General features: G+C 40.5%; 1 protein-coding gene across 4 annotated transcripts in view; it reads right to left on the bottom strand.

Annotated features, from left to right (window-relative positions):
* The window catches only part of ATP11B (ATPase phospholipid transporting 11B (putative)), a 119,095-nt gene extending 107,054 nt beyond the window's left edge, over positions 1–12,041 (bottom strand). For 3 of the 4 annotated variants that reach the window (XM_017520383.2, XM_037735532.1, XM_037735533.1), the window contains exon 1: positions 11,756–12,041. In XM_017520383.2, coding sequence (XP_017375872.1) covers positions 11,756–11,782 — 27 coding nt within the window. In that variant the 5' untranslated portion in view covers positions 11,783–12,041. The remainder of the gene's footprint in view (positions 1–11,755) is intronic. The other variant, XM_017520382.2, reaches the window with a different exon arrangement.
* Between the last annotated feature and the right edge of the window lie 6,210 nt (positions 12,042–18,251).

Below are 18,251 nucleotides of genomic sequence, written 5' to 3'. Positions count from 1 at the left end.
TGCTTCACACCAGCAATAAATGTCAGATAGTAATGGAATAAGTAGCATCTCCAATAATGTAGAGCTAAAGTAACTATTAATCCAGAATTCTGTATCTAGCTAAATTTGCATTCAATAGTGACTATGAAATAAAAACATTGCTACTCATGAACCCTTGCTTAAAAACAACTAAAGAAGCTATGTCAGCAAGAATAAAATTAAATCCAGAGGAAAGAGGTGGTATGCAAGAAACGATAATGAGTAAAAAAAAAAATCACTAAATCCTTGTACTAAACCAAAATTACATTAAAAATTAATGTTAAAAAATTTAAAAACGTTGAGTTTAAAAAGAGAAATACAACCCACATTACGGGAGAAATATTTGCAAATCACACATCTGATAAAGGTCTTATAGCTAGACTATATAAAGAAGTCTTACAACTCAAGAATTTTTTTAAAAAAAACACAAGAAATAACCCAATTAAAAATAAGCAAAAATACCTCACTAGGCATTTTTCCAAAAGTGATCAAGGACAACGGGTACATGAAAAAACATTAGACATCATTAGTGATTAGGGAAGCGCAAATTAAAATCACAATAAGATACTATTCATAACCACTAGGATGACCATAATAAAAAAGACAGACAAAAATAAGTGTTGGCAAGGATATGAAGACATTGGAACCCTCATACATTGCCAATGGGAATGTAAAATGGTCTAGATAATTTGTAAAACAGTTTGGCAATTCTTCACAAAGTCAAAAACAGAGTTACTATGTGACCCAATAAAAGTCTACTCTTTAGGTATAAGCACAACTGAAAATACATATCTACTTAACAACTTACACACGAATGGCCAAAGCTGTGTTATTTCTAATACCCAAAAGGTAGAAACAACTCAAATATCCATCAATTGATGAATGAATAAAAAAAAAGTGGCATATCCATAAAATTGAGTATTATTTGACAATAAAAAGAAATGAAGTAGTGATACATACTACAGCAAAGAAGAACCTTGAAAACATTATGCTAGGTGAAAGAACACCATTACATAATACGTATCGTATGATGATGTTTATATAAAATGTTCAGAGTAGGCAAATCTAAAGACAGAAAGTGGTTTAGACTGGGGGCTTGAGGTTTGGGAAAATGGGGAATGAGAGTTAAGTTTCTTTTGGGAAGAAAAAGATGTCTTAAAATGAGAGGGTAGTGATGGTTACACAAACCTATGAATACACTAAAAATATTGAATCATATACTTTAAATGGGTAAATTGTATGGTATGTGAGATATATCTCAATAAAGCTGGTAAAAGGGAAAAAGTAGAACTACACTACTATGCAACTGTAATGTGGAAGATGAGAAAGAGAATACTAGAGTCAAAAAAATCTAAATTCATATATTATTTGTAGATGTAGAGATACTCAGTGGCTAAGCATAACTAGAAAAATAAATAAAAATGAATTACAATCCACAGCTTATAATCAAAAGGAATAATATGAATAGAAGAAACTTAACTTCAATGCAAAACTAATCAAAATCTAGAAAGATTTTCCACAGTATCTGACAAGCATTGAAAGTGGCATATAGAAGAATAAAGGTTAATACAATTCTAAAAGAAAAAGGTGGGGGTTCTGCCTGCCAAATACCAAGACTTATTAAAAAACTATAATTAAAACAGTGCATTATTTATGCACCAACAAACGAATGAAACAGAATAGAGTACCTAGAATGAGACCAAGGTATATGAAAGACAACGCCGGCCTATGACAGAGCACGCAGAAGACAATGCCGGTGTATGACACAGCACGCGAAAGACAATGCCAGCCTATGATAGTGCACACGAAAGAGAATGCCGGCCTATGACAGAGCATGTGAAAGACAATGCTCGTTATGTGTTGTAAATGGGTCATTTATGACAGGGAAGGCAAACAACACAGACTTGTGGAGAAAGGATGCCTCATTCAATAAACAGCACTGATACATGAAACTTTCAATACGAGAGAAAACAAATTCCCTACCTTATTCCATATACAAAAACCAATTCCAGGTATCTTAAAGACCTAAGTTTTGAAAAACTAAATTTTAAAACAATTTGAAGAAAATGCTAGGAAAACAGATTTATGATCCTAGTAAAAGAATTGGCAAATATGTAATAAAAAGCAGAAATCAAATGTCTAATAAATTTACCTACAAATTTAAAATTTCTGCATAAAAAATATCATAAACAAAGTTAAATACAAGGGACAGACTAGAAGATATTGACAACATATACAACAAAGAATTAGCAACTAGACTATAGCAAGAATAAGGAAAAGCCAAATTACCCAGTGGAAAATGGGCAATCTATTCATACGAATAAAACTGAGGATAGCTGCATCTCACTAGCAGTCAAGAAAATGCAAATTAGAACAAAATGAGACACTGTTTCACACAGACTGGTACATTTTTTCAAGTATGACAGTACAAAGTGTTGAGCAAGATAAGATGTAGGGAAAGGAGAACTCTCATGTTTTAGAAAATAATTTGGCAATATTTAGTAACAGTCATAATGTACATACCCCATGACCCAGCAATTCCACTTCTAGGTATTTCACTTCAAAATAAACAAACAATAATAGTCATTGTAACACTTTTTGTAATAGGAAAAAATTGGTAACAATCCAAATCTACATTAGAAAAGAAGAACCCACCTCCCCCAGACTGGTTGGGAAGGGATTGCCTCATTTTGGTAGTTCCAAAGCCTAACAACAAAAATGCTACCACAGAAAATTAATCCACTCACAAAAAATGAGTGAATTAATAAATACATGAAAAAGACATGGTGTTACCTAAAAGGGAATGCAGAGCTGAGAAATGGCTTTTGTTAAATGGACAACAAAACCAAAGCCGACAAAATCTCTGCCTTCCTGAGATAAACAAGACAAGTAAGTTTTGAAGTAGGTTAAATAGTGTTAAGAGCTGGGAAATCAAGCAGGGAAAGGCAACAGGGAAGTATTGTGGAGGGTCAGAATTTTATACTGAATGGCTGGAAAAGGCTTCACTCATGAATAAGGGAATATTTGAATAAAGACTTGAAGAATGAGAAGGAGCCAGCAGATGTCTGTATGAAGAACATTCCAGGTAGAGGTACAACAGCCAGGACAAAAATCCTAAAATTGAAGTATGCCTGGGACTTCTGAATTGCAGTAAGGCTAGTGTGGATAAAAAGTAAGTGAAGAGTGACGAAGGATGAGAAATGAATTGGAAGAAGCGTAGGGGCTGGGATACAGATCAAGCAGACTTTGGCTTTCACTCTCAACAAAAAAGCAAGCACTTGGAAAATCTTAAACAGAGGAATTATATGATCTAACCTGTTTAGTAAGATCACTCTGGTTGCTATATTGAAAACAAGACTGCAAGGACAGAAAGAGAGAAACAACGAGATGAACTAGGAGCTTTTGCAATAGTCTAGGTAAGAGGTAGCAGCTTAGTCCAGGGTGGTGGCAGAGAAAGAAGAGAGAGATGGTTCAGGATATATCATTTTTAGCAACAAGAAAAAGGGAGATATGATTTGCTCCCCAAACACTTAAATGAACTCATGTTATAAGTAAAAAAACTTCTTAAAATGGTTTTTTAATTGACAAATAAAAATTTTATATATTTATGGTGCACAACATGATATTTTGAAGCAAAGCATTTTTGGATTCATGTGTCTTTCTTTGATTTATTCTCCCCACAGATGTATCTATAGAATAAAAGGAGCTGACATTGAAAGTCCTACACCTACTGCTTAGAATTTAACAGATTCTTAACAAATGTATTAGCAATATGTATTATGCATATACCTTTTGTTATTAATATAACTGAATTAAATCAATAGTTTTACATTAACATATTAATAATCACTGATGTAACTGACATGAAATGTCTACACTTGTAAAAATAAGAATTTGAGAACGGAAGGAAAGGAAGAAGAAATACTTATAGGTATAATTATATAATGTCTGGGATTTGCTTCAAAATAACTAAAGAGAGTGAGGACAGTGGGTGGGGGAAATAGATAAAACAAGATTGGTCATGTGCCAATAATTGTAAAAGTTGGGTAAAGGATAAATCATACCCTTTGATCAACTTTAAATTATACCATAAAGGGGCTCATTATACCACTTTCTCTACTTTTGAAATTTGCCATAACAAAGAATAAAAATAACCTGTACCAGCTCTATCGACTTCACACAGTAGTAAGACATATATACAACATCTGCTTCTGTTCCTAAGTTTTCCAAAATATAGAGGAATGAATGAATGGTTGACACCTATGCTTATCATCCTATTCTTCTTTCTTTGCTGAGGGGCACTCCACTTCCAATTAAAATGTGGAGACAGACAGAGCTTAACTAATTAATTTCCTTAATTTGACATTTCATCTAAATCTTTGATAATCAAATAGTTTTAAAGAGAAACAAGTATGATTACCTGCAAGATATAACTTAATGTTAAGGAGGATAGTCTATTGTACATGCTAAAAATTTCAAATGAAGGCCAGGCGCAGCAGCTCACACCTGTAATCCCAGCACTTTGGGAGACCAAGACAGGCAGATCACGAGGTCAGGAGTTCGAGACCACCGGCCAATATGGTGAAACCCTGTCTCCACCAAAAGTACAAAAATTAGCTGGGCATGGTGATGCACACCTGCAATCACAGCTATGTGGGTGGCTGAGGCAGGAAAATCACTTGAACCAGGGAGTGGAGGTTGCAATGAGCCGAGATCGCGCCACTGCACTGAGGTTGCAGTGACCCGAGATTGTGCCATTGCACTCCAGTCTGGTGACAGAGCAAGACTCTGTCTCAAATTTAAAAAAAAAAAAAAAAAATAAATTGGGTGTGGTGGCGCATGCCTGTAATCCCAGCTACTCGGGAGGCTGATAGGCAGGAGAATCGCTTGAATCTAGGAGGCGGAGGTTGCAGTGAGCCAAGATCACACCACTGCCCTCCAGCCTGGGCAACAAAGCAAGACTGTCTCAAAAATATATAAATAAATAAAAATTCAAAAGAATTTGCCAGTACCATGTATAGACAAGAAAAGAAGAAAATAAAAAACTGTAGAGACAATTTTAAGTGAACCAGTCGGCAAAAAAATTTTAGTGTTCTAGTTTTCTCCTAAGCATACCCAAGAGTCACAGTTTCCTCAGAGCCATTTCCAAGAGTTGAGAAGTAACAGAAACTCAATGCATGTCATTCACAACACTGGAGAATGTTTACTGAATGCATTATAACCACATATACAAGAGAATTAAATACAAACATCGGCCGGGCACAGTGGCTCACACCTCAGCCTCCCGAATCCCAGCTACTCGGGAGGCTGAGGCAGGAGGATTGCTTGAGGCCAGGAGTTTGAGACCAGCCTGGGCAACATAGTGAGACCCCCATCTCTACAAAAAAAAAATTTTTTTTTTAATTAGCTGGGTGTGGTGGCCAATGCCTGTAGTCCTAGCTACTCAGGAGGATCATTTGAGCACAGGAGTTTGAGGTTGCAGTGAGCTATGATCACACCACTATACTCCAGATTGGGAGACAAAGTGAAACCTTATCTCAAAACAACAACAACAAAAAAAAACATATATTTTCTAACGAAGTATTGGCTTAAAAATAAGTCTCCTAGTAGTTCCCATATAAATATCCAATCAAGAATTTTTTTTTAGAGACAGGGTCTCACTCTGTTACCCAGGCTAAAATGCACTGGCACAATCATAGCTCACTGTAGCCTTTCCTGTGTTCAAGCGATACTACTGCCCTCTCCCAAGTAGCTTGGACTAAAGGCAGGCACCACTATGCCCAGCCAATTTTTAAATTTTTTGTAGACAAGGGTCTCGCTATGTTGCCTATTCTGGCCTTAAACTCCTAGTCCCAAGCAAGCCTCCTGTGTGTCTCCCAAAGTGCTGAGATTACAGGCCAGAGCCACCACACCTGGCCTAGAATGTCTTTCTTATGCTTTGTAACAGAGAAACTCCAGGAAAAAAAGCAAAATAAAGAATACCTGAGAATAAAATATCTTAACTATGTTTATAAACTAAAATACTGGGTTTCGTTTTGATATTTAAAGAAAGTACACATTTACTTTTGAGAATAAAAAATAAAAATTAAACAATAAAAAATACACATTTTTGGTAAAAACTAAGCTAATCATTAATATTATCTTGCTTAGAATGATCAGTACTCAGACAACTACAGAAACAAAATGAAGAATAAACAGCCTGGCTAAATCTAGAACCCCACAGCAGTCAATGTTGACTTGAAAAATTATTTCCAATGGACCAGATATAAAGTTAGTCTTTCAGGCAGCTTCTAGCCTCTTAGATATAATGTGGACCAACACTCTGAAAACAGAAAACTAACAGAAAAAAAGCCTAGGTAAAATCAAAAAGTCCTTAGAATCAAAAACTTTCTTGAATCTGCCTATGCCAGGCATTATATATGGTTACCATAATCTAAAACAATGCTGTCAAACAGAAAAATGACCTAAGCCACATGTTAATTTTCTTAGTTTCAACTTTTCAAAAAAGGTAAAAATAAACAAGTAACAGTTAATATTTAACCCAATATATATGTATAATTATATAACCCAATTTCAACATGTAATCAATTAAAAATAAATGAGATATTTTACATCCTTTTTCCAAACTAAGTCTTCAAGATCCATTGTGTATTTCATACACACACATCTCAATTCAGAGTAGACATATTTCAAGTGCCTACATTTTGACAGCCGTATGTGGATACCATACTGAATAGCATAGGTCTAGAAAATATTTAATGACAATAATGGTAATCATCAGGCTCTTTAGAGGATCTGGAGCAAGGTCCCTACTTCAGTGTTGCTGGGAACACCTGAGATTCCTCTAATGCTTTACAGTCTTCCTAACCAAATGCAAAACTGGGTATCGAAGAATATATGTCTGAAATAGAGATAAAGCAGCACATATTCAAAGATTTAGGTTCTTAAACATTAATTCTTGAGGTTAAAACTTATCCACAAAAGAAAAAACAATACCACCATAGGCCAGTGCTTCCTTTTTCTATTCATTCATTCATTCATTCATTCATTCATTCATTCCTTGGAAAAGAGGCAAAGAATGCAGGTATTTTCAAACTGATGCTGAATTAGATCTGATACTCATTCATTTACTCAACCAACATCTGGCAGGTGAATACCTACAATGGGCCAACTGCTGCCTTGAGTGTAAGGAATTCAAATACAAGTAAGACGTGTTTTTGTTTTAAGATGGGGTTTCACCATGTTGGTCAGGCTGGTCTTGAACTCCTGACCTCAGGTGATCCGCCCGCCTTGGCCTCCAAAGTGCTTGGATTACAGGCGTGAGTCACTGCACCCGGCCAAAGACATGGTTCTTATCCTAAGATATTTACAGGCAGGCTAGTCTAGTGAGATTTCCAGACTTCCATAATGTGTTCTGTAAAAACATGAGCTCACTATTCTTTTCAGACAGGGTCTCACTCTGTCACCCAGGCTAGAGTGCAGTGGTACAGTCATGGCTCACCACTGTAGCCTCAAACTCCCTGGCCCAAGTCATCTTCCACCTTAACCTTCCAAGTAGCTGAGACTCTAAGTCAGTACCACAACATCCATCTAATTTTTTTCCTTTCCTAGAAACGGGATCTCACTATGCTAACTAGGATACAGGAATTCACTTTTAATGTTATATAGCAGGACTAACGGAAACACAGCATGAGTCACAGATGCAAGTCACACAGGTAACTTTAAAATTTCTACTAACCACCTAAAAAAAAAAAGTAAAAAGAAACATAAAATTCTAAAATTTTACTTTACTTATATATCCAAAATATTATAATATTTCAACATGTAGCTAATTAAAAAATGAGGGTTTTTTTTTTTTTTTTTTTTTTTTTTTTTTTTTTTTTTTTTTTGAGACAGAGTCTCGTTCTGTTGCCCAGGCTGGAGTCCAGTGATCTTGGCTCACTGCAACCATCGCCTCCCAGGTTCAAGCAATTCTCCTGCTTCAGCCTCCTGAGTAGCTGGGATTACAGGCGCCTGCCACCACGCCGGGCTTATTTTTGTACTTTTAGTAGAGACGGGGTTTCACCATGCTGGCCAGGCTGGTCTCAAACTCCTTCACCTCAGGTGATCCACCTGTCGTGGCCTCCCACAGTGCTGGGATTATAGGCATGAACCACAGTGCCCGGCCAGGTTTCACATTTTTTAATACTATTTTTGAAATCCAATGTGTATTGTATACATAAGAATATCTCTAATTAAACTAGCCACATTTCAAACATAATAGCCAGCAGTTTTATGGATCTGTTTTTTACAAAATTAAGAACAATTTGGCAGTTTCAGGTACAGGAAAAAGTAAGGTAGCAGAGAGAGGCTTGAACATGTTCACAGGTTGAAGGAAAGGGGAAAGAGAAAGAGAACAAACATACTAATGATAACGATGGAGTATGGGCAGCGGGATGGAAGAAAGGGATCAACAGCTTAAGAAGACTTGTTATCCTGGAAAAGAGGGCTGCATCTTCCTTGTGACTGCACGGAAAGAAGGGAAGAATTAAGTACCAGTATAAGCAAGTTTGGTGAGTGTGAGAAAGAACAGAAACTTGAGGGAGTTCAGATTAAGACCCTTCTCCTTTTCCTCAGTTAATCAGAACACAATCTTAGCAGCCTCCTACCACCATTGCCAATACAATCTAAAGGGATTACATTTATGAAACAATTTAAGAAACAGCTATCCCAGTATGACATATTATTTTTGTATAATTATTTTCTAGTTTTTTTCTAGGCTAGTCGATCCTGATTTGTCACTTTTGTCTCTAAACACAGAAACACTACAGATTCATCCTTTCCTTACCTATATGATCTGTTCAGCAACACGTACCCCATGTCTACTCATGCTGAGTAAGTGTGGCCCTGACCAACATTTGTCTTCCCAGTATTCAGCATATTTTAATATCAGCACAAAGTGCTTCAAAAATGTAGTATTACGTTGTCCTGTAAAGAAATATTACATTCAACTAAAATATGTACTGACACAGACTTTTATTTAAAAGTCTAAATTGGTGTTGCCCAATAGACTTTTCTGTGATAATGAAAATATGAACTAACCTGATAGCCAATGGCAGCCAACAGACCCATGAATTCGAATTTTAATAGCGACATGTGGTTCAAATTTTAATTTTAATGACCACATGTCACTAATTGCTACTGAACAGGTCTAAATATTTGAATACCGTGAGTAGCTAACGGCATTTCCACAATTATAATCAAGGTGTTGTCATCTCTAATGAGTTAATACATAAAATATGCTACTGAAAATGTGTTCACTTTGAATTCTAACTGTACCACAAAGACACCATTAGAGAATTTTTTTAGTGTAAAATAACTTTAACATTGTGTGCTAAAAATCAAAGAACAAAAAAGAAATGGATATTCCAATATTTTCGTTTTCAGTCCACTTTCCCCATAGAAAAGATTAAGCTTCTGTCAACCTTCTGATTTTTTCCATCTTCTCAAGTAGTGAAAATGCTTTGTTGTGATAAGGAGTCACACTATTTTTTTTTTAATTAAAAAGAAATTACTAGAGCATAGGCGTTGTTTCTGTAATAACACAATTTTTTGTGAGACATTAGTTGAAAATCAGGATTCATATAACAAATTAAGTATGCTTATAACTTCAACCTGTCCTTAGGATTTACTTGTCAATTTCCCCAAATTTATCCTATTTATCTGAATTTTAAAACAAACCCATTGCTAAAAGTCATGTTGATTCAATCCACTGAGCCAACAGAAATATTATCTAGATTTTTCTTGAGTTGAATAATTCCTAGTATAGTAAAATATACTTTCATTACTCTGTATCAACTGTCCTTGATGCTTAATTTACATGACCAGAGACACAAAATCCTACACTGGCCCAGGTATGATTACGTACTGAGAGGAACTGATAACTTAAAACCAGTGAGGTGAGCAGCTAAATGTCAGAGATAGCATTTTTTAAGCACAGCAGCTTGTTCAACTCGTCAACCATCCTGTAAGACGGCTGCCTTGTAAAATAACCACACACAACTTCCGGCCCTTCCTTTTAGCTGTGTTCATTTGAAGCCATTTTAAAAAACTTACCAGATTTTCTGTCTTGAAGATGAGTGTGGTTATACAACCAGGATTTTATTCTGGCTAGAAAATACCTTAACAGTGAGAAAGGATGTCTCAATCTATTTTAAAAAGCTTTAAGAGAACCACTTTAAAATGATCTTCCTACCACACAAAAACACCATGAGGTACATCAGCCTTCGACACATGAAGATTTGGCAAATCAAAAGCATAAGGCAAATCTGTAACAATTAACTTCCCGAGTAAAATTACCGTGCTATGGCTTACTGCAACAAAGCCGAAGTATTACAAGATGGTATTCTAATGACATCATTAGCTTGGTTTCCTAATAAAGCATGTATCTGGGATATCTGAATTTACAAGGCTAAAAATAGCCCACAATTGTAGGAGGGAGTGGTGGGCAGTTCTCTCTCTCTCTACATATATATATATATATATTTTTTTTTTTGATAATGATGCCCATTGCAAAACGAAGTAACAGAAGACTGCCTCTGAAATCCCATTCTGCTTAGACTTAACGTTAAAATGCTTTCCTAGAGCAGAAGGGAAAAAGAGGTATCAATGCTTTGGTCCCACAGTTTCTTCTTCACTAAATGTTACCACTGCCTTTAAAATGAGCAAATGAAAACACTGCATTGTAGAAGCATTAAGTTAATGCGACTTAGAAATTAAATAGTAGCCGACCTCACCACACAGATAAGGTTAGGCTTCTCCAGCCAGGAGCAATTTCAGTCCTAATTGTCACAGCTGCCTCAGTGTTGCAATATCCGCGCCGCAGCTGCAAGGAGGCAGGGAAGATTTTTCTCTCTGAATTAATTCTGGGAAAGGTGGCACTTTTTATAGGCCTCAAATCACTCTTTTCCAAAATGTTTTGTTGCTGGTGTCCAGATGTTCCAGTAATACTGGAAAGTTAACAATTCCTTCCAAACCTGTCTCGTTCAAAGTGCCTTGAGGAGAAGGGGAAAAAAGGTTCCCACTGGAAAAGTTTCACGGGGGTGGGGTGAGGACGAGGTCGGAAGCAAACCCCAGCAAGCAGCGTTCATAATTATCCTAAGTTTCGTTTCCGAAGCTGGACCCGGACAGTCCTCCTTTCCCGTTCCCAGGCCCGGGAGAGACCTGTCTGTCGCCGAGGGGGTTACAGTCACTTAGCGGAGGCCGCTCCTCCCCAGGAATCGACCCAGCTCGGAGCCGTGACCCGCTTCCCCAAGTCCGTGACGAGCGGGGGCAGAAGGCAGGTTCTTTTCTCCCCTTCACCCAAACACGTCCCAAATCGCGCCAGGTAGGACGCGCGCCTCTCTCCTCCCCACAGCCCTCCGCTCGCTCTGCTCCCGCGCCCCGTTTCCTCAGGGGGCGCCGCCACCCGGCTCCGGACTCCCGCCTCTGGTCACAGCCGCCCCGGAGCGGCCGGGGGAGGAAGTAACGGAGAAGCTCCGGGAGGAAGCGGCCGCCTCCCGCCAACCTCGGCGGCACGGGCTTGGAGGCGAGACGAGCGCGGGGCTGCACGGGGCTTCTCCGGCCCTGGGCCCCGCGCCCGTCCCCGCCGCGGCCTAGCCGGGCGCCCGCGCCCTGGACTCCGCGCTCGGCGGCGCCGGCCCGTCCCCGCCACCCCGCGCTGACAGGCCGCGCGGGGGCCCAGGAAGGGGGCACCTACCAGCTGCTGCCGGACCCAGCGCCACATTCCCCCGTCGTCGCCGTCCCGGTCCCGCGGGGCGCGGGGGCCGCGGGGCTGCAGGTGGAGGCCGACCGGACACAGGCGGCAGCGGGCGAGTCTCTCGGGCCGAAGTTCCGCTTGCGGCCGCCACGGCCTCACTCCCCGAGCCGCGTCCCCATCCCGCGGCGCCGGCCCCGAGTCCTACAGGCGCGGCCCCGGCGCCGCCCCCGCCCGGCGCAGCTGAGCCTCCCGCCGCGCCGCAGCCACCTTCATTATTGTCACACGAAGCACCCCACAACCCCACCCCCGCCCCGCTCGGCCCCCGGCCCCACCCGGGCCCGCCCCCGGGGCCCCGGCCCGCCCCCGGACGTGACGAGAGCGGGTGCGCGGGCGCAGGGGGCCGGGAGCGCGGGCGCAGGGGGCCGGGAGCGCGGGCGCAGGGGGCCGGGAGCGCGGGCGCAGGGGGCCGGGAGCGCGGACGCAGGGGGCCGGGAGCGTCTCGCCGCCGTTCGGAGCCGGGCGTCGGCGTTGTAGGTCCGGGAAGAAGCGGGCGCGGAAGGGTGCCGGGCTCCGGAACGCTGTTTCTGTCCGCTGCCACCCTCTCCGGGTTCTGGGGTGGGATGAAGTCGCGTGTGTGGGTCTGGCCGTCTCCGAGCCTGCAGCGTGGGGCCGATTCCTCTGTCGCTGCCTCCTGTGGCGGGTCCGTTTCGGGCTCTCTGGGTCTTTGGTCCCCGCGTCTCCTGACGCGCACACGCACCATCTTGAGCGTATGTGACTGGAAGTTAATCTCCAGAGGTCCCAGTTTGGGTTCCATCAAGTTGTCAGGCCTCCTCTTTAGCAGACGGCGGAGACGAGACGGGGCTGGGGCAATCCTGATGACACCCCTTAAGTGATTCGAAAGCGATGCAGCTGCCCTGAGCCCGGGACAGCGTGGACCCGTTTCCAGGAGAATGGATGGCATATGCTGTCTTGTCGTGTGCTGAATCGGACAGGTTCAGGGGAGGGTGATTTGTATAAAAAGGCAGCTCATTGCTGTTAACTGCCAAACTTCTGCAATCAAAAACACCCTCAGAAGTAACTTGACCTGGGTTAAATGAGTGTGGGGATGACAAGCTCAGAAGGAATATACAAGCAACTGGAACGAGGCTTGGACTTTAAAGGTTTGGCGTTGTTTAAATGCAGCCCCGTATACATACTGCGTTATGTGTATGGATTGAGGGCTGTATTTTTGCTGAATTGAAGCACACTTCACCAATAGACGTTTGTGGTTTAAAAAAAAAAAAAATTAAGCAAGAACAATTCCAAATGAAATTTCCTTGACTAGGCAAGTCGTTGCATATGATCCTGAATCTTCTAGTTTCAGTAGACATTTCTTATTATATAATGCTTATCCAGCACCACAAATAGAACCTTTCTTTGGGGATATTTGTGATCTATAAAACCAACATGGAATTTTATATTATAAACCATCCAACTTCAAAAAATACTAGATCTTTGAAAAGTCATCTTTTATTCTTATGACTAAACCCTACTTTATAATCCTAAAGGAAGTTTGAGATACATTTAGTAATAAAACCTCACTACCATTCATGGAGCACTGGTCCATTCATGGAGCACCCAGGTCCTGCATCAGGTTCTTTACTTGTATGCTGTCATTTAACTCCAGTCCATCCCTTGAAGTAAGTATGATTATTCCTATTTTACATAGATGCAGAAATGGAGGTTCACACTAAGTAATTTGGCAAAGCTGGGATTCAGCTTCTAGATTGTCAAGCAATGATGCTCATGTTCTTAAGCTATGTCAAGAAACAAAAATATGGCCATGCCTACTTTTATTCATCTGCAAATGATCTAATCACAAATTCGGCCTGGAAATTTTTACTTATATGCCACTAAAATTCTTCAAGATAACATAAGACTTAGCAATCTGGAGAACACTTTGTGTACCATTATTTAATTGTGCCCCAAATTTCAAAAGGAAGAAGTTGGGGGAAGGGGTTGATTGCTAGTGCTCTGATGGAATATAGTAAAGAAGTAATCTCAAGTTAAATATGTAACGATCAAATTGAAGCTCAACCTGTCAGGAACAGAATGAGCAGCACAAGTAGTATTTTAAGCATTATACAAGAGCAGCCCTATACACCTCAAGTTAATACAAAGAGCATAAGCTAGGAGACCCCATTTTGGTTTTTTGTTTTTTGTTTTTGAGACAGAGTCTCACTCTGTCACCCAGGTTGCAGTGCAGTGGTACGATCTCAGCTCACTGCAACCTCCCTCCGCCCCTGGAGTTTTAGCGATTCTCCTGCCTCAGCCTCCTGAGTAGCTGGGATTACAGGCACGCGCCACTCTGCTCAAATAATTTTTCTGGTTTTAGTAGAGATGAGGTTTCACCATGTTGGTCAGGCTGGTCTCAAACTCCTGACCTAGTGGTCTGCCCGCCTTGGCCTCCTAAAGTGCTGGGATTACAGGCATGAGCCACGCTGCCCAGCCAAGGAGACAGTTTTTATACTGTAGGGGTCAAGGGAAAGCTTTCCCGTTGGCCCTCCAAAGATTTGCCAAAAAATCAACTTGCAAAAGGCAGATTAATTAGAGAAAAGTCACATAAATTTAATGTGCGCACAGTGTGCACGTGAGAAGAATCATAGAGTGATTGCCAACCCCCTCATGTGGTTCACAAGCTTGTATACTATCCTGGCAAAATAGGTTATGGGAGTAGGGAGAAGGGGAATTCTGTTGAGGAAGTTATTAGGAAAGATGATTGGATCAGGGAACAGAAATTAACTTGTATGTTATTTTGTCAAAAGATCTATTTAGGTGTGGTTACATTCGTGGTCTTACAGGAAGGGGAAGGAAAAACAATTGTTCCTTTTGGTGGGTCCAGATCTTATGCAGATAAAGGAACTTGAGCTTCATCATGTGCTTTGGGAGAGATGGTGGGGCAAGGACGGGAGGCCAGAGAGATTTTTAGGCTTCTTCAGTAAAGCATGTCAAAACACTATCTTTGGGATATTGATTTTGTTATACCCGAGCGAGTTTAAACAGAGGCGCCATGCACTGAGTTTGCTGAGAGTCCACCTTTATGCCATCCGAGAGTCACCTAGAGCTCAAACCCCTCAGCCAAGAACAAAGGGTGTTCCACATTTTTATACCAGTTTAGGGTCAAGGGGTGGTAAGCAGATTATTACAGAAGCAGAAAGAGCAGGTTAGGGGAGAAGGGGGGCCTAACAAAAAGTTCTACTTAAAATTGTTCTTTTACTCAGGATGTGGGGTAGCAATGTGGGGTAGCAGTTACACCGTTACAGATACAGGATGTGCAGGACTGGTGGGCCCTGTTTCTCAGAAAATTGGTTACAAAGATGCCAGTTGTCTCAGACTGCAAGCTTTGGGAAGAGAATGCCCTACATAACTCAGGGTGGGCAAACATAGCTCAGGGTGGGCAAAATGGAGTTGGCAGGATTGCTTAAAATGTATTCATTATAGCCAAGCTCAAGCTAGGGTATTTCAATTTCTGATCCCCAACAATACTATAATTATAATCCCTTAGTGGTGGTGAAATCAATTTAGTGTGTCATGATCTGTATTTAAAAAATTAGAATAGAAAGCATCAGAATGCATTCCACAGAGTAAGTACTTACGTGTCTTTTGTAGAATTTTCATACACATGTACATCAGGTCACAATATAAAAGCAATTTCTTCCCATTGGTTGTGGTTAGAAGGTTTCAAAAACATTGAGATGGATAAACACAGGACTTAAGGACTTAAGAAGGCAGGCACCAGCTATAAAGCAAAGAGGGGGGAAATCATGCTTGGAGTCAGTGGTAATTCATTCATTCCACAACTATTTCTTACATAAGTATTGAGCATCAAATGTATGCATAACAATTGCCTAAAACTAGGAGGAGACACAGGCAACTTTTAAAGTGAGCTTCTTTTCTCTGGGTAGTTTAAAATGTAGCTGGAAAAAGAAGTTGCAAGGGGAATCAGTTAAATAACAACCAAATCAGTATGGGATTAAGTCCTAAAGAACTATACTACAATAGACACTAATTTCAGAAAATTGACGTGAGCAATAGCAATTGGGGAAAGTTTCAGAAGCAAGGAGCTGAATTTAAGCTGAACTTGAAGTGGGCATATGAAGGTAGGAGGGAAAGGCTTTCCAACAGGAAGAACTACAGGAGCAAATAGAGAGTCAACAAAGCTCTAGATGTTTGAGGTACAACCAACTTGGAGTAGTAAGAGGTGGGATTGGATAAGGAAGGAGAGGCATAGCATGGGGAAGGTTTCTGTCTAGTCATAAGAGTTTACAGGAAATGGGCACTCTCTGGAATTTTCTGATCAGATTAATGGCAGGATGAAATCAGAGTATTAGTCTGTAGACATTATATGTGATAGCTTGGAGAGAGAAGGAAGGTCAGTTAGGAAGTTATTGCTAGAGTGAAACATTAAGTTGAAAAGCGCTGGGCTGACAAAGGACCAGAAGTAGCCTGCAGTTGTGGGAAGCCGTGCTGTGCTGCAAGAAAACTGGAAACTTAAGCTGTTCCAAGAATATGTTTACCAGCATCTCGTAACAACCACTGAATACGTGGTAAATACGGTTCTTACTGTTGAGTAAACTTGTTACTGTAATTCTGTGCTAGTTATACTGTGAGACATGTTTGTTCCCAAGAGAAAAACATCTCCTACTTAGGTACAATATTCTCAGCTATAACACAGACAAAGAGAGCCATTTTTCTTGATGAGAACATCTTGGACCATCAATAGGAAGCACAGACTACAATCTTGTTAAGGTCGACATTTGTGGCTCATTCATTTTGGTACCCACAGCATCTAAGGAGTACTCAATAAATGGAAAATGAGCTAATAAAGCCAGTGACTGATAAGGAAAATAAAAATCAAAGTAATATAGAGCCAAGCATACTGAATAACTTTAGTGGTTCCCAAGCTATGCAGTAAGAGTGATAGTCACCATCCTGCAGACCCAGGGTACTTCCTTTTGTGCCTCTCTGAACTCTTCAAGGGTCAGTCTGCTTGGAGGACTCAACCTTGCCAATCTGTTGCCCTAATTATTATTATTATTGAGACAGAGTCTCGCTCTGTCACCCAGGCTGGAGTGCAGTGGCACAGTCTCAGCTCACTGCAACCTCTGCCTCCCAGGTTCAAGTGATTCTCCTGCCTCAGCCTCCTGAGTAGCTGGGATTACAGGTGTGTGCCACCATGCTGGGCTAATTTTTGTGTTTTTATTGTAGACAGTGTTTCACCATGGCCAGGATGGTCTCGATCTCCTGACCTTGTGATCCGCCCACCTTGGCCTTCCAAAGTGCTGGGATTACAGGCGTGAGCCACTGCACCCAGAGCCCTAATTGTTTCTGTAGTGATGGAGCTATCAGATGGGTCCTAGAATCTGCTCTCATTTTTTAAAAAAGGATAATTTTTTACTTCCTCAAAATCATAAATCTAGTACTAGATTACAAATTATTCCACTGAAAAAGCAGTCTCCTTCTGATTATCATTTCAGGATTTGCAGACCAGACTTTAGGCAAAGAAAGAACAGACTTTAAGCAAACTTTTCTAGTACTGAACAGGATTATATAGTTTATAACCTTGTGAAGAATTTCATTAGAAACATCTCATTACAATTTGCATCTTTTCTTGAAAATTTCTCAAACAGATAGTGGGCAAAGTTATATGAATTCAGTTTTATTTTTTGGCTACTTATGCTTACACAGAACTGATACTCAAAGCCAGTGTCAGAATTAGAATTCACAAAAATGATCACTTTTTTGAAAGATGAGAAAGTACACAAAACATAAATACCTTCTGTACTTTCCCTTTTCCTTATTTTTAAGTTGCCTTTTAATAACTTGATACTATCTTTGGATGAGCTGGATATAGGATTCTTGTAAAAGATATTTTAAAATATCTTGTAAAAGATACAATGGGGAAAAATGAATGAACTTTGTTGTACATGTTTTTGGCTTAAGGAGGGAAGGAAGTTAATAGACAAGTGGCTTCTGATTGAATTACTGACGGAAATATTGGTGGCCTCAGATCAGCTGCAGCAAAACTAAAATTGCTAAAACTGTTATTGTTAAGACAGTTTCCAGTGCTTAACCAACTTTTCGGTTACCTGTGCTGCACCATAGATCAAATTGTGTAGCCATCTAGGAGGCATTAGTTTTTTAATAGTTTCTTATAGATGTCACAGGTTTCATTTCTTGAGGTTAGATTTTTTTTTTTTTTGAGATGGAGTCTTGCTCTGTCACCCAGGCTGGAGTGCAGTGGAACCACCTCAGCCCACTGCAACCTCTGCCTCCCAGGTTCAAGCCATTCTCCTGCCTCAGCCTCCTGAGTAGCTGGGATTAGAGGAACGTGCCACTACGCCTGGCTAATTGTTGTATTTTTAGTAGAGACGGGATTTCTCCATGTTAGTCAGACTGGTCTTGAGCCCCTGACCTTGTGATCTGCCTGTCTTGGCTTCTCAAAGTGCTAGGATTA

Source organism: Cebus imitator, unplaced genomic scaffold, assembly GCF_001604975.1.
Source record: "Cebus imitator isolate Cc_AM_T3 unplaced genomic scaffold, Cebus_imitator-1.0 Scaffold828, whole genome shotgun sequence".
Taxonomy (NCBI): domain Eukaryota; kingdom Metazoa; phylum Chordata; class Mammalia; order Primates; family Cebidae; genus Cebus; species Cebus imitator.
The sequence above is the reverse complement of the archived record's forward strand: the minus strand, read 5'-3'. Positions and strand labels throughout refer to the sequence as shown.